This window comes from Cydia pomonella, chromosome 1 (genome assembly GCF_033807575.1).
Source record: "Cydia pomonella isolate Wapato2018A chromosome 1, ilCydPomo1, whole genome shotgun sequence".
Lineage (NCBI taxonomy): Eukaryota > Metazoa > Arthropoda > Insecta > Lepidoptera > Tortricidae > Cydia > Cydia pomonella.
The window spans coordinates 37,865,122-37,887,677 of record NC_084703.1 but is presented as its reverse complement, the minus strand read 5'-3'; the positions used below and the strand labels follow the sequence as shown (position 1 = coordinate 37,887,677).

General features: G+C 36.8%; 2 protein-coding genes across 3 annotated transcripts; both read left to right on the top strand.

The window, feature by feature from the left end:
• The first annotated feature begins 1,274 nt into the window (after window positions 1–1,274).
• Window positions 1,275–5,901, top strand: LOC133522303 (uncharacterized). 2 transcript variants are annotated; one of them, XM_061857595.1, is made up of 3 exons: window positions 1,275–1,544; window positions 1,694–1,861; window positions 2,143–5,901. In XM_061857595.1, exons 1-3 carry the CDS (start codon window positions 1,486–1,488, stop codon window positions 3,392–3,394), a joined length of 1,479 nt encoding a protein of 492 aa, XP_061713579.1. In that variant the 5' UTR covers window positions 1,275–1,485; the 3' UTR covers window positions 3,395–5,901. The 2 variants fall into 2 exon arrangements, with proteins under 2 accessions (XP_061713579.1, XP_061713588.1); XM_061857604.1 differs by lacking the exon at window positions 1,275–1,544 and having other exon boundaries at window positions 1,806–1,943.
• Window positions 5,902–5,998: 97 nt separating this feature from the next.
• Window positions 5,999–19,858, top strand: LOC133522295 (zinc finger CCCH-type with G patch domain-containing protein). Its single transcript, XM_061857581.1, has 11 exons — window positions 5,999–8,287; window positions 8,454–8,572; window positions 8,898–9,101; window positions 12,324–12,434; window positions 13,023–13,160; window positions 13,438–13,532; window positions 13,615–13,732; window positions 13,999–14,182; window positions 16,871–17,028; window positions 18,271–18,441; window positions 19,317–19,858. The coding sequence occupies exons 2-11, from the start codon at window positions 8,531–8,533 to the stop codon at window positions 19,731–19,733; spliced, it is 1,638 nt and encodes a 545-aa protein (XP_061713565.1). The 5' UTR covers window positions 5,999–8,287; window positions 8,454–8,530; the 3' UTR covers window positions 19,734–19,858.
• Window positions 19,859–22,556: the final 2,698 nt, after the last annotated feature.

Genomic DNA, 22,556 nt, shown 5'->3' with positions numbered 1-22,556 from the left:
ACTTTGCTATGTTAGAATTTAATTACTGTCCTGAGACAAATACTTAAAACAAATGAGTTGTATTTTGTACTTTAAAATACATAGTTCTTTTCTTTATTGCAAATTGCAATCGCAAAATGTAGGCAAAAGTTGATGCTGATTTATAACCTTTTTAGAATCTGGAATAACAAAGTTATATGCATAGGTTATACTAGGGGTTCCTAATCTTATCAGTCCTGTCACCCCTACTATCAGGATCCCTAGACTAACTAGGGATCCTGATTTTACCCCAGTAAGCACTAATTTTGACATCGACACAAGAGGTACTCAATGTCAATGTCAAGTCAAGCTGACAGTGACAGCAGGCGTACTACACACTTGGACGAACACATTTGAAGTACTATCCAAGCGTTCACGTTAACACCTTAGTTAAAATCGTCGGAAAAATTACAAACCGTTAATTTTCACAATCAAACATTGTAATAGGGTTGTTTCCACCTACAAATCTTAGGGCAGAATTGTATCCCAATAAATTCTTTTGGATTATAAGAACATGTTAAACTACTTTTAGGGGATCTGTAATGACCATATTTTTTGTAAATATTGAATTTAAAATATCTTTTGGCACACGTCACGTGACCAAACTCGAAACGTCTTTGAAGATTTTGATGACGTCACAACTCGCGGATTTAAACTGTTGACAGTTAGGCGATAGACAACAAATGACAAATGTCGTTTGACAGCTCGTATCTTCTACGTGTGTATGTAGTTATGTGTCATACCGTAAACTGTGACGTCACTCAATTTTCAAAGAGCGTTTTGGGCGCGAAAGCATCCGTCAAAATATATTTTGTTCATTTAACATATTTAAAGCCGTTTTTAGTATAAAGTTGAATTTTAGGGCAACTTTTAGTTAATATAGAACGTAAAACGAGCGTTTCAAAAAATTGGAAACAACCCAATAGGGTTATAATAATAACAAAAAAAATTTTTTTACACAAGTTACTTCGTGGATTGCGACTGAGTCAATGATTAGATTTGAGACTGATTTTCTCAATGTGAAACAAAATTGGTTAAATATGACGTCAATACACTAATTTGTGACAGTTACAAAGATGTGTTCAATGTAAATATTGTTTCTTTAAGGAATTTATACAATAAAAAAAAACCGTACTTTTTTTACCCAAATCGTACCTTTTTTGACGTATGAACGTACATTAAGCTGTAAGCGCTCTGGCAACACTGCTAAGATCGTGTAAATCAAGCATACCTGTGGACTTGCTGTGGACGCTCATTAGTATTGTGCTGTGTATGATCTGTTGTGCTGCTGTCAGAAACGTCAAAATCCATTCAATCCATTGACAATTTGACACTCAACATTTGCTGCAATTGTTGCATGCACAATATCCTGAATTATCCTAATGATATATCGTATAGTTGATAAAGTCTGTAAAAAAATCTAGGTTATTTGTTTTGCTATTTAGTACTTTACAAGCGTAAAGAAAAATGTCTATTATATTGGAACCTGACGAGGTAGACGATGGATACTTTACTCCAGTCGCAAGGTAAACACAACTAAATCGTTTGTATTCAGCACTTTCCACCCCCGATTACTAGCTATTGAATTGATATTAGAATGAGGAGTGCTTTTAGTTGTTCTCGTGTATCACCTATACTTAAGCCTTACTTAAAATATTTTAAATACCCGTTTCAGTACTACTTTGGCAAGCATTTTTAAAGAAGATACTAGTAATGACGCAGCAGTTAATTCTTCTCTTAAATACAAACCTCCTCAACTAAAGAAGACAGAAGAGAGTAGTAAGCCTGATGATGCTAGTACTTCACAATGTGTGTTTTCTTGCTCCATCATTGCATATGAGTGGTGAGTTCATTTTTTGGGGCTTATTATGACATAAACAGTTGAAGAAGGCTACTACACATATGACTAGAGACAGCAAGTGTGAGTAAGTTGACCCGCCTAATGATTAACAACTCAACAAACACATTGATTTTAGTTACACAAAATAGTAGTATATGTACTTATATTTCTATTCACTTTGATGTGGCATTGTAGAACTTGTAATTAATAAAATAGTAGTCATATGAGTTTTACATTTTCTATTACCAAAATGTCATGTCAATAATATAAATGGTTTATTTCAGGATACAAGGAACCCACAAATGTAAAGGGAAGGTTGGTTTTGCTATGATGAAAATAGTAAAAAGTGGTTTGTGTAAAATTATACTTTACAGCCCGGATAAATCTACACTATCCTGCACTACAATCACACCACAGCTAGATGTGACTATGTCATCAGGTGCCATGATATCATACTATGATGATCAAAAAAAATATTGGGGGTTGTGTTTTAATGACAAAAATATTGAAAGAGTCAAAGAACTATTAGAAAAAGAAAATGTTGCCATAAAGCCTTACATAAGTACTGAAATTAAAACTGAGGTAAGAATACAAGAGAGTGATGTAGCCACTGATGAGATTGGAAATAGCAGTAAAACAGAGGATAGCACTGCCATGCCTGCCATATCAGAGATTGATAAAGCCTCCATTCTGAATCGGATTGCTAATGTAGGCCATGCAATTTTACCATCATTACCAGGAAGTCCTGCAAAAAAATCAACTTCAATAGAAGTAACAAACACTTCTGACCTGCATGGTTCAGCAGACCAATCAAGAGCTTTACCAAATGTCAGAATAAGAAAAGAATGTGATAATATATCAATGCCAGAGATTAATGAAAGTATTGCAGGACAGGCAGTTCTAAATAATATTGAAACAAACAACATGAAGGAATGTGGTCAAACAACAGTAAGAAGTGTACCTTTAGTCAATAATCAAATATTTACTTATGTGAATGGATATATGGTACCATTGCATATGCAAGTTCCTGTCATAGATAATATTAATGGTGCTGACACTTGTGCAGAAATAGAACTCATAATACACAAACTTACTCATCTAAAGAGTGTTGTAAAGACAATGGAAATAAAACAATCACAAAACATTGAAAAGTCCCAAAGTGACCAAGTTTTAAAAAAGATATCTGATTTAGAAGATTTGATCAGCAAAAAGGATGAAACTATTAAGCACCTTGAAAATATGAAACAGGAACTAGCTGACCGTGTAAATAACTTGACTGAACAAGTACAAAAAACAAATTCAGAAAGACATACAAAGATTCTTGACAATGAGGAGCATATGCTCATAAACAGAAAGGTTAAAACTCTTATGAACAATACATTCCATTCACTTGCCAGCAATTTTGACAATGAAGTTAATTATACTGGGAACTATGTTAAAGGAATATTAGCAGCTGTAATAAAAAAAAATACAATGGACTCATTAGTAAATTTGTTTCCTAATGATGCCAATGTTTCCAACAAAGGAGATGATTAAACTAATTTAGAAAATTGGCTTCATACACAGTAAATGTAGACTGAGAATTAAGTCTGAACCACAACTATAACCTGATCATATTTCATCAATCAGACATCACACAATTTATAATAATATTTTAAATATGTTGTGACTTATGCATAATTGGGAGTATTAGGACTTTAAATAAATTTAAGGAACTGTGGGGCACAGTGCCTTTCAGACTTTCCTTGTCATGTGGCAGAAATACTCACACATCGAAAAATACTCAAGGTGGGCCATATTATGACACATGGAATAATGTGACCAAATGTGATAAATGATGCACTTCATATGATTCAAAGATAGGGAAGTGCAACATGAAATTATGCAATAACTTATTCAAAGTTAACTCTAGGCTAAGATATAATATGTATTAAAGCTTTTTATTAATTATTTAGCCTATGTAAGGTAATAAGTTGGACACCTTATGTTTTATGTTTAGATATGAACCTACCATTAAAATGTATACAAATTTATTGTTAATTGTTTTATATAAATGTTACTGTACATACAAATAATACGAGGGCGGTTTGAAAAGTCAGTGACTTTATGTAAAACAAAAATAATTTTAACATATAAACTTTTTAATTACAATTCTGAACTCCTTGGTAGCTGGCGGTTTTTTTTTAAAGGCGGGGCAATAAAAAAGTGTAGGCATATCATAATATAGAACGTAGTGATTATATGCTCTTTGGAGGCATATGTCAAATACGATCGGAAAATGGAGAAAAGCGAATTTCGTGTGTTAATTAAACATTACTTTTTACGTGGAAAAAATATTAAAGAGACTGAAAACTGTTTAAAAAAATATTATGGGGAATCTGCTCCTCATGGAATGGTACATAAGTGGTTTACAGAATTTCGTTCTGGACGTACAGTCAGCGTCAAATACTTTGTAGCAGTCAAAGTGGCCAAAAAGTTCGGTACACCATACTAAATATATGGTGTACCGAACTATTTGGCTACTTTGGTTGCTACAAATTATTTGACGCTGACTGTACCACTACCAATGACGCAGAACGCTCTGGAAGGCCGATTGAAGTGACCACTGATGATGTCGTGAATAAAGTTCAGGATATTGTTTTGCATGACCGTCGAGTGAAGATTCGTGAGATAGCTGAGACTGTACACATTTCATCTGAACGAGTTATCTTGCATAACATTTTCAATATGAAAAAGCTTTCCGCAAGATGGGTGCCGCGTTTGCTGACAGCCGATCAAAAACGACTTCGTGAAACAACTTCCGAGCAATGCTTAGCCAAATTCAAGCATAATCCTAATGAATTTTCACGTCGATTTGTGACGGTAGATGAAACGTGGATCTACTATAATACGCCAGAGACGAAAAATCAGTCATAACAGTGGACTTCTGCTAACGAACAGGCCCCAAAGAAAGCGAAAACCGTTAATTCTGCAGGAAAGGTAATGGCCACTGTTTTTTGGGACAGCCAAGGGGTTATTTATATAGATTATTTAGATAAAGGTAAAACAATAAATGGCCCTTATTATTATGTTGAAAAAACTGGAACATCGTTGGATGAAGTGTATGGAGTTGAAAGGAGAATATGTAGATAAATAAAACTAAAAAAGGTGAAATAGTTTTTGCATAAAGTCACTGACTTATAGGGAGCGTGCATGAACTGTAGGAGGCAGCACAGGAGCCGTCAGATTTTAGGCGCGAGGCGTAAATGTGATGTTTTTTCAGTTTTTTGTTCCGATGTAGCCCACAAGATGGCAGAACCTACTATGCACAAGAAAACACGTGACGTGTACATGTGCATGTTTATGGTTCCGATTCAGACAACAAAATGGCAGACCCTCCAACGCGCACGGTCCCTATCAAACCACCCTCGTACAACTATTGGTTAAATAGACATGTCTTGACTATGCACGGACTTATGTTTTATGACATTCTTGATGTGTTGTCTATGGTCCGCCGTCCTACTATCATAGGGACCGTGCGCGTTGGAGGGTCTGCCATCTTGTGGTCTGAATCGGAAACATAAACATGCACATTTACACGTCACTAGGGATTGCAAATATTCGAAACTTTCGGGTATTCGACTTTTTCTGACGAGATATTCGAATAAAATTCGAATATTTTAAAGAAATAAAAAAATGACCGGGAATTCGTTTTTTTTATCGTTTTTTTTATCGTTTATTCAAAAACTATTTGCAAATATTGCAAAAACTAATGATATTTTGCAGAAATCCACTTAATTGACTAGCTTTATCACCCTACTGCGATGTCCACATTTATAAAAACGAGTCGAAACGCAAAAATTTGCCGTATCCAATATTTGTAGATAAAACTTTTAGTATAAATGCATCGTTGTGTGAATGAATACTATTATAACTACATATAAGCATCCAAAAACGTAAGAGAAAAAAATGTAGTAGGGTATTATTTTTGCGATTATATAATATATTATATTTAATATTTATTTTTAGTCACTCAGTTGCCAATAAAAAAGTCTTTCATTCAATTGTATTTTATTCCGCTCTATTCCAGTGGTTGTGTGAGAGTAAACGGATAGTACACCGAGTGGCTTAGCATCGAAAAGAGTGTTAGGCAAGGATGTGTAACGTCACCGTGGCTGTTCTATCTACTCATGTACAGTAGTTTGCATTGCATCATTTGAGAAATGATGAATGTGGGTTGAGAATGAGTGGGTTACTCAGATGTCTTCTTTAGATGACCTGGTATTGCTAGCATCATCGGGTGAAGAGTTGCAGGAGATGGTAACTAGAATGAATGGGTCTTTTGAAAGGAAAGGAATGAAATAAATGTAAGCAAGACGAAAGTAATGGTATTTGGAAAGGGGGGAAATATGACAAACTGTGAAATTTTTTATTGGTCAAGAATGAGTGGAACAAGTGAAATAGCTTGTGTACAGTCAGCGTCAAATACTTTGTAGCAACCAAAGTAGCCAAATACACCATATATTTAGTACACCACACCATACACCACCATATATTTAGTATGGTGTACCGAACTATTTGGCCACTTTGACTGCTACAAAGTATTTGACGCTGACTGTACCTGAGAACTTTGTTCACTAGAGACGGTAAGCATGATAAAGACATTTGAATGGGAGTAAATGCTGGGAATTAATCGTGTCGTGTGGATGGGGCACTTAACGCTTTTATGAGCAGCCAGAAGGTGTCACAAAAATCACGGTTGTCTGTGCTTAGAGGGGTGTTGGTGCCCGCACTTATGTATGGTAGCGAAAGTTAGGTATAGCAGAAAAGGCATAAGAGCCACGTGGATGCAGTGGAAACGAAAGCGTTGAGAAGTGTGTATGGTGTGAGATTACAAGATAGAACAGTGTGATAAAGGAAAAGTGCTGACTGAACGAAGATGTAGGTAGTGACAAGAATTGAAAAAGGTATGTTGAGATACCATCAAACCATTCGACACGTAGAAAGAATGAGTGAAAGAAGGCTAATAAAGAGAGTGTATAATAGAAAAGTAGAAGACGGAGCCGGAAGGGGTAGACCTCGGTAGACTTTCTCTGATCAAATCGGGGAAATCTTGAAGAAAGGCCAGGTCTAGACACCCTAAACAGTAGCAAGTGGAAATCCGTGGTCTCTGTCCACCCCTCCGGGAAATAGGCGTGATTGTATGTGTCTATGTATATTGAATTTTTATTTGCTTTTTTTTGGCAAGTTTTGATGCCTGATGGTTGGCTATTATAATATTGGAATATTAAAGGGGAAAAGTTGGCTGACTACTGGGTAGATTATTCGTCACCTGAAGGTGCATGGTTAAATTCGTCGGGCAGGTGCGTTTACGTTTGTAGTAACCCTACTGAAACCGTTCCTCATTCACCTTAAAAAATACCCGGCAAAACACACAGAAACTGTAACTATAGCGGATGAAATAGATTTTTGCGATTAATAAAAAATATTCGAATATTCGAAAACTGAGCGGCCGAATATTCGAATATGAAAACAGGTCGAATATGCGAAAATTCGAATTGCAAGCCCTCACGTCACGTGTTTTCTTGAGCATACATTACGCCTCGCGCCAAAAATCTGACGTCTCCTGTGCTGCCTCCTAGAAGTCCTACAGTTCATGCACGCATGGGACCGTGCGAAGTGCATGGTGGGGGTAAGCAAAGCGATCCCAGCGCATAAGGTGGTAAAAATTTGAACTAACTGCGGATAGCGTATTAAACATTTCGTACAATTATATGGCTCGAAATGAAACTTTGATTTACGATTACTCCTGAAATATTCATTTAAATTGTATGGTGTAAGGGACCATTGTAATCTGTATGAAATGCTTAATATAACTAACGTATTTATTTTGATAATTGTTAATAATGTATCCATGCAAATAGCTTTGCAAATGCCACATTTACGTGATCTTTTTCTAGAAGTTAAGAATGGATATAGTAAGTTATCCTTAAAAGATAGACATTTAACATCGCGGACTTTTTTGTAGACCTATGAATGAGAAACAATCCCACCATACATTGTGTTGTTATAGCTCAAACGGATTAGGCAGCGTTTTCGATTAAAGCTCCTAGCCAGCGTGATTTTTACCGAAAACATCGTTATATTTCAAACAATTTACACAAAACCTTAACAAGTTATATACTTAAGCCTTCCTCAAGAATCACTCTATTGATAAATGAAAGTCGTATGAAAATCCGTTCAGTAGTTTTTAGTTTTGGACTAGTTTTATAAGATGTAGTGAATTGACGTTTTCCCCTAGACTTGCGGACACTAGGTTGCGTGACAGTCGTGCACGCTCCCACTGTGGACATGTCGAAATGCCAAATTTGTTTTTACAATGACAGTTACCAACCATTGTGATTGGATACTCATACGTCGAGTATATAAATTTATATTATTTTGTGAATTGTAAGCTTATTATTCTGCAAATAGTGCAAATCTTAATTATCGGGAGTGTTTTGTTGCCGTTTCGACATTATTTAATTTAAGTTTTAGGTTGTAATTGCTAGAACATTTTATAACTTATCCTAAAATTACTTTTCTCTATTTTCTTTTCCTGATTTTCGTATTTTAGCCATATATCTGGTTTGTGCAGTAAAATAATTTGAATATTTAAAATCCTGTCCGAAACTGATCCTTCCACATAAAACCATGGAGGAATTAAAAGGTTCTCTTACTCAATACAATGAGCAAGTAAGTATTATAAAACATGTATTATATTAGATGTTTCAGAAATCCTTTACTGATTCCTAAATACATTTGTTGTCAAATTGGATAGTGAAAAGATGTCTCAATAATTGTTTAAGTTCTAAGTCAAGTTAGGTATCATTTTCAAATAAATCAAGGATGTAGACGTAGATTTCACCTACATGGGTTCAGCGGTTTTTGATTCCCCATACAAACTTCGACCTCCCTTTTCAGGCTTTTCATTTTATAAATTAAAAGTTTTAATTGAGTGGCTTATTTCTTAATATTTAATCTTATTTGAAATACTATTAAAGTGTAATTTTTGTTACAGTTAAGTATGGTAAATACAGCTTTATTAGAAGCAACTGATAGTGAGAAAGAATCACTACTGGCTCTGCAGTCTGACTTGCATCAATTAATACAGCTTACCCAGGAAAGCTTGGATGCCATCATTGCCAAGGAAACCAGCATCTCAACACTGCCTGTACAGCAGAACGAAAAACATGATCTGGATGATGAATATTCTCTATTTATGGTAAAATTACCTCTAGAAAGAAAAGTGACCCAAATGTGTTGCTTAGCTTCGTACCGCTCAATGTGCATTACAATGTACTCTCTATTTCACTGGAATTTTAACCTTAATTCAAACATACAAAGTACCATTACTTTTATCTTACAAAACTTTCGAATAAATGAAATTTAACAATATAAAATAAGTACAACAATTCCAACTTGCTTAAAAAAATATAGTATGGTGGGTGAGGTTACATACGAAATTGTAGGCAGAAGTGCATCATACCAGTCTTGGTGGCTGTCATATTTGTGCACTTGCAAATTTACTTTACTATACAAGTTAAGTATATCTGGTATAATTGGGCATCAAAATTTTATATACATCAACACAGAGTGTTGGTTAAGACTCGAGTCCTTTGAGTCTCACCATGAAACACAACCGCTGCCCATATCTCTAGCGATGACCAATTGATTCACATCAACAACTCTAAATGAAAAAAAAAGTCCTTAGCGTCAAGTCTCTGCCACAGTGAAACACATTTCAGACTCATATAATTAAGTCAAAACTCAAGTTCTGTTCAAGTTGTTGGAGACCGGAGTCTGTTGTAGAAATTTGAGTCCTTTTTAGAGAACTCTCTTTTTTTTAATAAATTCGAAAAGTATTGTTTACATGTAAAATTCATAGTCACGTACACCATTCATTAAGGTTCTTTACTGCTTCTAGTATTTTGTTAAAACCTACAAAATTGTTGAAGGAGTCTTTTGTACGGAGGGTCAAGTCTTTTTAAATTGAACATAAAGCTTAAACTCTAGTGAGTCAGTTGAGACTTAAGACTAAAAGGTTTTTTTAGGGCAGTCATAAAAAGAAGTCAAGTTCTTCAAATTTAGACTAGAAAGACTGAGTTTCTATAAACATTACACATAACAGTTATTAGAATATTTGGAAACTGTTTATCAAATGTGGCTTAGTCTTAAATGTAGATTTGTACTTAATGGGTGTCCAGTGGCAGTGTTCTAGTTTCCATATATATTTAAAAAAAAAAACTGTGGATCCCTTGCACTTAATAATTTGAAATCGAAATTGGGAATCTGCCACTGGACACTGTATTTATGGTTGACATGTTACTTCAAGTATTAAAATGGGGATCCCTTTCTTTCCCATATTCTTATTGTTCCGAATTTCGATAGTCAGAAATTGATATCCATATAATTAAAGAACATAAAGATCAATAGTCATAATTTTTGCTAAGCATAACGTTTAATAGTTCGAACATTATCATTCTATAATATTAAATACTATAATCGCAAAAGTTATAAAATTGATTAGTATTTATAACATTCTAAGGCCTATGCATTATTATTCAGAAATATTTAAAGGCATACATTTTTACGGACTAATGGTTATTATTCCTATAGTTTTACACATACATACTTTATACACATACATATATTTACTCAGAAAAGTTTAAAGACATACTTTTGAAGGTGCTTCTTTTATAATTATGCCTTTCGATAATGTCTTGTTAAAATTATGCTGTAAAATAAGAATAAAAGAAACTTATGTATCTAGATAGGTTCGTTAGTTACTTTGTGTTCCTCAGAGTGAAAATAGGAGTCCCGTGAAGCGAGGTTTCCTCGACACGTTAGCGGCGCAAAATGCATTAGTAAGCTACATTACATGAAATTTAGGAAACGGCATGGTAGTCAGTAAGCCAAACAAAAAAAAACCTTTTCCCCAGGTAGGTTCGTTAGTTACCTTGTGTCCCTCAGAGCGAAAACAGGAGTCCCGCGAAGCGGGGCTCCGTCAACTCGTTGGCGGCACGAAATGGATTAATAATCTACACGAAAAATAGGAAACGGCGCAAAAGTCAGTAAGCCAAACAAAACAAAAACCTGTTTCGTCAGGTAGGTTCGTTAGTTACCTTGTGTCCCTCAGAGGGAAAACAGGAGTCCCGCGAAGCGGGGCTCCGTCAACTCGTTGGCGGCACGAAATGGATTAATAAGTTACATGAAATATAGGAAACGGAGGTAAAGTCAGTAAGCCAAACAAAAAAATCATGTTTCCTCAGGTAGGTTCGTTAGTTACCTTGTGTCCCTCAGAGCGAAAATAGGAGTCCCGCGAAGCGGGGCTCCGTCGACTCGTTGGCGGCACGAAATGGATTAATAAGTTACATGAAATATGGGTAACTGACGTAAAATCAGTAAGCCAAACAAAAAATCATGTTTCCCCAGGTAGGTTCGTTAGTTACCTTGTGTCCCTCAGAGCGAAAATCGGCATGAAATGTATTAATAAGTTACATGAAATATAGGAAACGGAGGTAAAGTCAGTAAGCCAAACAAAAAATCATGTTTCCCCAGGTAGGTTCGTTAGTTACCTTGTGTCCCTCAGAGCGAAAATAGGAGTCCCGCGAAGCGGGGCTCCGTCGACTCCTTGGCGGCACGAAATGTATTAATAAGTTACATGAAATATAGGAAACGGAGGTAAAGTCAGTAAGCCAAACAAAAAATCATGTTTCCCCAGGTAGGTTCGTTAGTTACCTTGTGTCCCTCAGAGCGAAAATAGGAGTCCCGCGAAGCGGGGCTCCGTCGACTCGTTGGCGGCACGAAATGGATTAATAAGTTACATGAAATCTTATAAATTACTAATTGAAATAATCTTATAAATTATAATTATTACGAGTGTTTTTTATTGAATGCGACATTATGAAGTCTGACAACACCAGAACATTGAATTGTATTAGTAACTAATCAAGTGAATATCGATCATTATACCTTGCGAAAATAGACCTTACGACAATTATTATAAACAAGTTTATTACCTTCTACATTATGTAATGATATAGAATCTGAGCTTTGAATATTATGACCGACAAATTTTATGACTAACAATAATGATGACCTGCAAAAATCGGATCTACAATTTATGTCGTTTAATTTTATGACTATTAACAATATGACTAATAAAAATTATGGTAGAAAACGTTATGGACTGAGAAAATCGGAACTAAACATTTATGGGAACCAATAGAGACCCATTAAAATGTCATTACTCATTACCAGAACTGCAATAATGGATCAACCAAAAACAACCTAGAAGTTTTAAATTTATTACTGAATTTTCAGGCTCTAGGCTGTTTGAAGTATTCCTCCTTGTTAGATGTTCCTGTTGCTTGCTTACAATACTAACCAACAATGGAATTATGATTTCTGGGTACTTATAATTGTATTTTTAAATTGCTTACAGAAAGAAATGGCAGCAAGTGGTGCTTATGAAGAAGATATTTCACAAGAAAAACCTGGCAGCTCTAAGGATGCTGTTACATCAAAAGAAAGTGATGATGAAAGTGACATTGAGGTAAGAAGGCTTCAGTATCCAAAGGCTTAAAACATTACCTTGCTAAATTAGTATTATTTAAATTTAAATTATTTTTTAACACTTATTAAACCAAAATAATATAAATTATCATATATGCTATATCATTGTAATGTGTAACAATGCTGTGTCTTATTTTTCACTAAAAAGACATGCAGATTGTTTACCCTTTTTCTAAAGTATTTTTTTACCTTACTTACCGCGAAAATCGGCAGACTGTTTTGTACAGAAAATTACAGACAAGTATTCTCCAGTTGGTTAAATGCTCTAATCTAAGGTGTCTTGTGTCCTAATCCAAATATGCTGCTTTGAAGTTTATAAGATACATGTTATAACTCTTATCAGTCCTTTGTTGTGTGTACAGCGTATGAAAACATAAAAACAGAATTCCTACTTTCTCTTTCTGACACACCCCACATGCCAGTAATGAACTGAAATTGAAAGCACAACAAACAGCATACTCTTTTGAATTCTCACTTTGCATTGCCTTGCATGCAATAAATGAAAAATATAACTATAACTATCAAATTACAACATGCTGCAATCAGCTCATTTCCCAATTGTATACAGGATGAATTAGCGACTTTACTTGGGATGAAGTGTGCAGTGTACCACACACACAAATGGGGCGGGCAACCCAGCCTTCACAATGCAATGGTTAGCTCAGTGGTGCCAAAACAAGACCAAGACCAGTTCAATGATCTCCAGGTTTGTATTTTCGCACTAGTACTCGTATTAATAATAAATAAGATAAGCAAGAAACTATATGGCTAGTTCACAAGGCGTATTTTTTTCCCGTTGACCGTACGGCGTCTATGCGGGAAAGCCGTCTAGCTGTGTGAGCGATTTTGTAAGTTGCCGTACAAATTTTGTACAAAATATATGGGAAAAATGTACGCATATTTGTGCACCGCATCAAAAATTGCGCTATTATAAAAATCTGCCCCGCCCCCCTTATAAAACTGTCTAAACACTTATTCGCCAGGTGCGCGTGTTGTTCACGCATCCCACTCATGCTGAGATGCTGCCGTGCCCGTTCTTTTTAGACGGTGAATGCCGATTCGATGATGAACAATGTAGGTAAGTCAGTAATAGAACAAAAAACCGGTACAGCTAATTTCTGGTTGATACCCTTAATTGCTAATCATGATTCAATTTCCAGATATTCTCATGGATCCATTGTACACTTATCAAATTTGAAAGAGGCAATCGAGCCTGATTTTAATGGCATAAAAGTTGGCAGCAGGGTCCTTTTAAAGTTAAAGCCACCGGATGGTGAGGTTTGTATGCTTCCATCCTCATATTAAATGTCTTTTTGGTAATGATCTACAAGGGTAAGATTGCCACAGCACAGCGTATAGCCACTATGGCTAGAAGTGCGATCGCCTCTTCGCCCAGTGAAGATTAAATTAGTCTAGCATGCATATCTCGGAGTTCATTCTAGAATCTAGTTAATCTGTACCCATAACTCAACTACTTTTAACAAATAGTCAAAACATCGTAATCCCAAATCCTACAAACTCTTACAACGAGTATATATTTACAGGACACGAATTTAACAAAGAAGTCGAGTGAGAAGTACCACTTATGGCACAGAGCTGTTGTGAAAAGCGTCGACGAAGAGAATAGGACATGTATGGTGAAGCTCGAGAGTGGTGTCAAAACAGGAGAAAAGAGGAAGTGTGGCGACGAGTGTTTAGTGAATTTCGAAGAGATCTTCCCTTTGACTGGTAAGAGCAGAGCTACGATTCAGTGTAAGCACTTTAAAAAAATGGAACTTTTGCACGATAAGAAATAAAAGAGTCTTCAAGTGGGGACGCAACTCGCAACTGTCTATTTCATACATAAAGTGTGTCATAGTCCAGAGCACCATCTATGTTTAGTTTTCACCTTTCCCCGTTACTAATGCACGCAGGTATACAGTGGAATAAAATGAAATGAAATTAATCGGCCCTGGAGGGAAAGTGCCTTCAAATCTTAATATAGTTTATTTTACTTAAAGGAAACATATTCTTTATTTTTTTTTAATATCACCTTTTCCTGTATGAACACGTTTATAGAGTGAATGATATATGTGAGTTTGTAGATTGCATATTCTACTAGTTAATATACAAATATATGATGAATACTGCAATCAAATACCATGAATTACAACAGAAGACTCAGCATATTACTAAGTCAAAAAAATCAAGTTGTCTAGTATATGTATATTAAAACAAAAAACCTTCTTGATAAAACCGTTACAGGAGACCAATTTTTCTCACCGCTCGCATTAAGGACTACTAATAGACTACCTAAAGTAATTGTAGTGGCGGAAATCACTTACAAATGTGTAAAAAAAGTCATACCGTGTAAACACGGAGTTGATATATTATTGGCCGGTACTGTGTCAATATGAAATTAGCTACATGCATGAATTTTCGGATGATGTTACGAATCAACTCCCCGTGTTAATCAAATGTTTTATTGACCTGATATCTCTTGTGCCCCATATAAAAATTGCGCGGCCTGTGATGTCACAGCGGCTGCGCTAAAATGTATGAAAATATTTTTCATGCAAGTAGTGTAGGTCATATTGAATAAGCTGTTGTTTGATTAGTTAACCAGTACCTGGGTGACCGAGCTTTGCTCGGTTATAACTATTTATTGTAATATGGTGGTGTATAGGGATAATCTTAACTAAATTTTTTTACTAAATTAAACTTGTCTAAAACAATAAATATTAAAAAATATATATATAAACTTGAAAAAAAAACAAAAGTTAGTCACCGGGCGAGATTCGAACCTGTAACACACGAGTGCTAGTCGAGTGAGTTCTAGCCGTCCGCGTCTTAACCCGCTGGACCAGACGGACAGTGGCCGGCAACACAAAATTAGCGACCATATTCAGCGTCGAAAGAAAAACGCATGAAAACTCGAAAATACGCGTTTTCTCAAACATAAGACTAATCTAGATCGATTGTATACCCCCAAAAACCCCCATATACCAAATTTCAGCGAAATCGTTAGAGCCGTTTCCGAGATCACAGAAATATAGATATATACGAGGGTCATGCCAAAAGAAATTAGATACTCAAAAGTTACCGACTTTATTCTTTATTACAGCTATCTATTTTTTCGAAGTAGTCACCGTGAACACGTATACACTTTTCCATCCGTCTAAACCACTTAGAAAATACCGATGACCACTCTTCTTTAGATACCTCAGAAATTTCATAATTATACGCAGCCAGGGCATCTTCTTTGTTCTCAAATCGCCTTCCTTTTAATTTTTCTTTAATTTTGGGAAATAAGTAAAAATCGCAAGGGGCTAGGTCGGGGGAATATGGCGGGTGGGGCAAGATAGTCACGTTTTTTGAGCTGAAATAGTCAAGTGTTCTAGCAGAAGTGTGAGGGGCAGCGTTGTCATGGTGCCAGAGCAGGTGCTGAGTTCCCGATTTCGGCCGCTTGTCACACCAAGCTGACAGTACTCTGGGGGCACAAACTGTCACATACCATTCAGAGTTGACTGTCCTTTGATCTTCTAGCACTATCGTAGCAATATGTCCCGTCTTGCAGAAAAATGAGGCAATCATTTGTTTTTGTGTACTTCGGGTTCGGCGACATTTTGTTGGCGTCGGCTCATCTTCAAAACACCATACTGTGGACTGCCGCTTTGTTTCGGGGTCGTAGTTATATAGCCATGTTTCGTCACCTGTAAGTATATCATATACATTTTTTTTCTCGCCAGCGTCGAATTTATCTATCATAAATTTGCACCAATCTACGCGGCGGTCTTTTTGCAAATCGGTGAGTTTGTGCGGCACCCATCTTGAACAACGCTTATGAAGGGCCAGATGATAATGAATTATAGTTTGCAATGCTGCTGATCCAATACCCAGCTCACGCTCGAGCTCTGCATATGTAATTCGTCGGTTCGCACGAACATTTTTTTCCACAGCCTGTACGTTTTCTTGAGTGACTGCGGTTGGCGGCCGTCCGGTCTTCGCCTCATCTTCAAAGGTCTCTCGTCCCCTTTTAAATTCAGCAAACCAATTAAAAACAGTTGCACGTGAACAAGCAGACTCGCCAAAAGTTGAAACTAAAAGTTCAAAACACTCTTGAGGTTTTAAACCTTTTTTAAAATCATAATAAATCATAACACGAAAATCACGTCGAGTGAGCTCCATTGTTGCGAAAATTTCCCTCCAAAATTACCCAGAAAAAAAATAATTAAAAAAGGAATCCTAACATTTTCCGAGTGTTCCATATTTGAATTTATTAGCAAATAACCTACCTTTACAATGGTGTATAACTGGCCAGTATCGATCAAATGACCATAGAGTATCTAACTTCTTTTGGCATGACCCTCGTACAAGAATTGCTCGTTTAAAGGTATAAGATTGACTGATTTCATATGATCTGTTTAACATTTGCAGTGGATAATTCAGACTCAGACTCTGACGAAAGCTTGAGCGACACGGAGTACCCCGAGAGCAAGGCGCCGCGGCCGGACGACGGCACTAGAGCGCTCTTGGTGGAAAAGAGCCTAGAAAACAACGCTCCTGCTATGGGCGAATGGGAACGACATACCAGAGTAAGTAAACTAGACATTTCTATAGGTACTTTTTAGGGTTCCGTAGCCAAATGGCAAAAAACGGAACCCTTATAGATTCGTCATATCCGTCTGTCTGTCCGATTATATCACAGCCACTTTTTTCCGAAACTATAAGAGCTATACTGTTCAAACTTAGTAAGTGGATGTATTCTATGAACCGCATTAAGATGTTCACACAAAAATAGAAAAAAAAACAATACATTTTGGGGGCTCCCCATACTTAGAACTGAAACTCAAAAAATCTTTTTTCATCAAACCCATACGTGTGGGGTATCTATGGATAGGTCTTCAAAAATGATATTGAGGTTTCTAATATCATTTTTTTCTAAAATGAATAGTTTGCGCGAGAGACACTTCCAAATTGGTAAAATGTGTCCCCCCCCCGTAACTTCTAAAATAACAGAATGAAAAAACTAAAAAAAATATATGATATACATTGTCATGCAAACTTCCACCGAAAATTGGTTTGAACGAGATCTAGTAAGTAGTTTTTTTTAATACGTCATAAAATTTTAAAAAAGTTTTTTTTCATCAAACCCATACGTGTGGGGTATCTATGGATAGGTCTTCAAAAATTATATTTAGGTTCCTAATATCATTTTTTTCTAAACTGAATAGTTTGCGCGAGAGACTTCCAAAGTGAAAAAATGTACCCGCTACTAGAATTAAGGATAATTATATCCTTAATTTTCCATACAAAATTTATGAGTTAACTGCGTTACAAAATTGGCAATTAAAAGTGGGACACTCTTTTTATTGCTTAAATCGATGAAGTGAAGTAACCGTAAATTTGTTAGGTTTAAAAAAAACAAACCGGCCATGTGCGAGTCGGACTCGCCCACCGAGGGTTCCGTACAAACCTATAGGTATATATTATTATATGATGTTGCACATTATGCCTGCTCGCTGACAGAATCGGTGACAGAAAGTTGGGTCAAAAATGAGATTATTGACAATAAACTAAAATCGCGTAATTTGTATGAGAAGCTCATAGTGTGTTAATAAGCCTAATGTAATCAAAGACAATTTGATATAGATAATTGATTTGATTTAATAAATTGAACACATATCAGTGAAAGAATAAGGATCAGAGTCAAATGGTGTTCTAAAAGCTTTAATTATGTGTCGAAAGATGGCAGTAATTTTACGTCGCTACAAAGAATTATTTGAGAATACACCTCTATTCCAAATTCTCTTTGCCTTAATATACGTGTTTAACAGGGCATAGGCTCGAAGCTGATGCTGGCGATGGGCTATGTGCCGGGCGCGGGGCTGGGCGCGGCGGGCGAGGGCCGCGTGCGGCCCGTGGAGGCGCGCGCCGTGCCGCGCGGCCGCAGCCTCGATCATTGCATGGCGCTCTCCGAGAAACTCGCTGCTCAGGATCCTCTTAAGGTGAACTTATAAACTCTTTGTTAATATAGTCGGTCAAACAACTACGTCAGTAGAAAAAGGCGCGAAATTCAAATTTTGTATCGCACGATAACCCTTTGTGCCTTTTTTTTAATTTGCCGTTTTTGTCCACTGACGGAAATGGCTTGACAGACTTAAGACGCTTAATTTTTCTTCATAGTAATAGGTATTAACATTCTCTGCGAAAGCACCGACTGACAGCGACATGTCATTTTGGTCTACAGCAACTTTCACTGACATATCAAAGGGCAACTTTGAACAACGTTTTAGTCAATCTCTAGTCTAAGGATGGACGAATCTGAAACTTCTACTGGAACTCTTTAGTATTAGGGCCAGTTGCACCAACCACATTTGACAGACTAATCAACATCACACGGTAGAGAAAATACAATTTAGCGAACGCTTTAACGGTGACAGGCGGTATGGTTGAACCGGCCCTAAGAATAGAACACCTTGGTATGGGGAATTTTCTCGTGCGAGAATATTCCCCATAGTAAACGGAGAACGTTCTCGAGAACGGCAATACACCTTGTTATTTCGACCGACTGAAAAACCTAACACTAGTCATTACGAGATTCAGTTTTTCTATTCATCTTTTAACCTTTTGAACGCCAAAAACTTCTAAAATCGTCTTTACTTGTGTCCAGAGGGCCAAGGACACCTATAGGTGTTACGGCAGACGCTGTCAAAGTAACCTTCACACTTTCGAGTAAGGTTTACTTTAGCTCCCTTGCGCCCGGGAGCTGGGCGTTTGAGTGATGTTGTTGTTCATGACATAAAGCGTTGAAAGGGTTAATACTAGACTCAACTAGGGCCTTCAGTTGATTGTCTACTAATAGTAATTTTTAATCACGCAGGTAGAGCAAAGACTAAAAAGATTGCAAAAAAAAGAAGAGGAACGCAACAAAAGAGCCTACGAACGAGAACAGGAAAAAGAAAGAAGAAACGTATTTAATTTCATCAACAAAACTCTTGGTGACCAATCGAAACAAGGCGAAACAGCACCGCCTCCAATCGACATTAAGCAATCATCAAGCAAAGACTTAAGTATAGAACAATTTAAAATAACTGAAGACACTAAGAAGATTGAAAAGGAAATAAGCAAGTTGAACAGTTCTCTGTGCAGACATTCGGCGGGATCCGAAGGCTACAAACGAATTAACTCACAGATTGTTGAAAAGAATGCAGAACTGAACATTTTGAAGAAAAAAGAGCATCTAATAGCTAAGGAACAAAACCATCGAAAAGATAAACGGAAAATGACAGTTTTTTAACATTGTGACAATGTTTTTTATTTTGTGTTGTGAATAGTTAATGTGATTGCTGGAATATAAATTGTGTTATGATTATTAAATAAGTACTACAAATCGTATGCTAGAATAAAATTATTTGATATTTATTCACGTCTTTTATCACACGTCTTTCGAAGAATTGCCCGTAGTCCATCGTAACTGTAATCAGCCCGTTCCCAGATTAAAAATTCTCAAGACAAGGGAATTCTAAAAACAAATTTTTACTTTTCCAATAGTAATAACGTACGTAACTACGTAGTTTGAAGTGTTACCTACTGCTCCAAGAACATTGAAGTCATACAGATTTAAAACAACAATATTCACATAAACCATGAATGAAGCTTACACCTAATTACACTTCAAAACTATGAATTACCTGTTTCTGCCCGCGACTTTGTCTACGTGGGATGATGATGATGATGATAACGATATTGGTGATTGATAAAAACTTTCCTATATCCGGGCCTCAAACTATCTCCATACAACATTTCATTCTTTCTGCGGTTAAAGCATAGAATAAAGTAAGTCTAAACATGTTACAGACATTTACTTTTTACATTAGTAATACCAAAGAGGATTTTTTGTGCTAAAGAGTAAAATCTAAGTTAAAAAACGTGCTCCTTATTTTGACATTCAAAACAGATGGCGCTGTACTGCGCCATATGTCGCGCGGTCGGCGAATTGTCAAACGGCAACTTTTGATAATCAGAACCCCTAGTGTATATTTATAAGGGACGTGACATATGCGTTTGCGTTAAGTCTCATTTTGTATGGGATTTATAAACAGCGCGCCAAGCGAGACGTTTTGGAAACTCAAAATCCCATACAAAATGAGACTAAACGCAAACGCGTACGTCACGTTTCGCTATCGAATAAATTTGCACTAGGGGCACAGAGTTACCGCAAAATGTATACTCGTTTACATGTCAAATTCAGAGCACGAAATTGGCTTAGATTTTACACATCTTAATCAATGTATCTTTGGTAATATAAATACGAGTATATAATATTATTAGTAGGTAGGTACTATTAGGTACTTATTCTGTGACTGAACCGAACAAAAATACCTACCTAAAAGTATAGGTATCGACACCAGACCTAATGGAACGTGTCATTAAGTATTCATTTTACTTATTACCTTTATTATCGGTATTCTACAGGATACATCTCGGGGAATGAGCGATGGGATTACATGACCCCCCATCTCCGTTCTGCCCAAAGAGTATTTTATTTTATTTTATTAGCCTATTTGTGTGTCCCACTGCTGGGCAAAGGCCTTCCCTCTCGCTTTCCAATCCTCCTTGTGCTGAGCAAGATCCCGCCAATCCCGCTGAAACGTATCCAAGTCGTCCCGCCATCTCTTCCTCGGTCTGTCTCTGCCACGACTACTCTGGGGATGCCAGCTAGTGGCTATTTTGGCCCATCTGTCATCATTCATCTGGCAGACATGTCCAGCCCAGTCCCACTTTAGCCTGGCGGTCTTCATCCCAACATCAACGACACGGGTTTTGGAGCGAAGGTCTGTGTGCCTAACCCTATTAGATCTTCTGATACCCAGTATACTCCGCTCCATTCATTCGTGTCATTTGGCAAACCTTGAGCCGTGAATTTTTGACCAGGTTTGGGCACCATAGGTGAGGATGGGTAAGATGAATATGTCGACGAGCTTGCGCTTCAGTGCAATTGGGAGTTTACCTTTCATAAGTTCCTTCATAGACCAGAAGTATAAATAAAATAAATAAATAAAAATTATTTTTTCTCAGACAATACAGTCCATATTTGTTAGTATCAACTTACAACCTATGTTATGTTACCGTACAATAAATTACATAAAAGAAATTAGGTAAACTTACACATTTTAGATTGCTGATTATTTGCAACTAACTGCACGTTTGTGAACATGCAATTCGATAAATCGTCCCAAAATACCATATAAACTAACCGCTCGGCTATCATTTTCAGGATCCCGTTGGTGCTCTAATGCTAATGATATATGTATAGGTTCTGCCACCGTGCCACTGGCCGCGTACTTGCGTATGACCCTTACGTTGTTACTCTGTCACTGATTCGCACTAAACGCTATACATCCAACTTGGGCATGCGAACGCCTAAGGAGTGGAACTCGCTTCCTGCAAATCTATTCGTAGCCCACTATAACTTAGATCTTTTTAAATCGAGAGTGAATAGACATCTTTTTGATAGGCATGCTCCACCCTAGACTGCATCGGCGACAGGTGAGATTATGGTGAAATGCTTACCTTTTTCCAATAAAAAAACTCATTGTTAATGAAGGAGAGAATTTTGAATTCATGTCAATACGAACGAAGTCTCAAAAATATGTATACACGACTTTATTATATATTAATGTTCTTTTTATATACCACGTCGGTGGCAAACAAGCATACGGCCCGCCTGATGGTAAGCAGTCACCGTAGCCTATGGACGCCTGCAACTCCAGAGGTGTTACATGCGCGTTGCCGACCCTATACTATACTTTCTGACGTGACCGTACAGTCAAATCACATTATGTTTTGGCTTTGGGATTTCAATTAGCATCTACTCGTAAATGTGAATGCAAATATTTCGCCTCAGCTATTCTGCCGATACCCACGTATCTATGTCTACTCAACAGTCAGCGGAGAAATGGTGAAGAATCGATCATAGAACTGGATGAGGTCTCCGAAATGTCAATTGTCACTGTTTCCCACTTTGACAGCTGCACTTCGAGCCTTAATCGAGGTCAACTAGTGACCATAAAAACGGTAGCCTTCATTCCGACAACTTGCCGTGCCTACTTCATAACAA

Coding starts and splice junctions, on each gene's coding strand:
- LOC133522303 (XM_061857595.1), top strand. CDS start 1,486: ATGTCTATTATATTGGAACCTGACGAGGTAGACGATGGATACTTTACT. Junction 1,545..1,693: donor TACTTTACTCCAGTCGCAAG/GTAAACACAACT, acceptor TACCCGTTTCAG/TACTACTTTGGCAAGCATTT. Junction 1,862..2,142: donor TCCATCATTGCATATGAGTG/GTGAGTTCATTT, acceptor GGTTTATTTCAG/GATACAAGGAACCCACAAAT.
- LOC133522295 (XM_061857581.1), top strand. CDS start 8,531: ATGGAGGAATTAAAAGGTTCTCTTACTCAATACAATGAGCAA. Junction 9,102..12,323: donor ATGAATATTCTCTATTTATG/GTAAAATTACCT, acceptor AATTGCTTACAG/AAAGAAATGGCAGCAAGTGG. Junction 13,161..13,437: donor ACCAGTTCAATGATCTCCAG/GTTTGTATTTTC, acceptor CTTATTCGCCAG/GTGCGCGTGTTGTTCACGCA.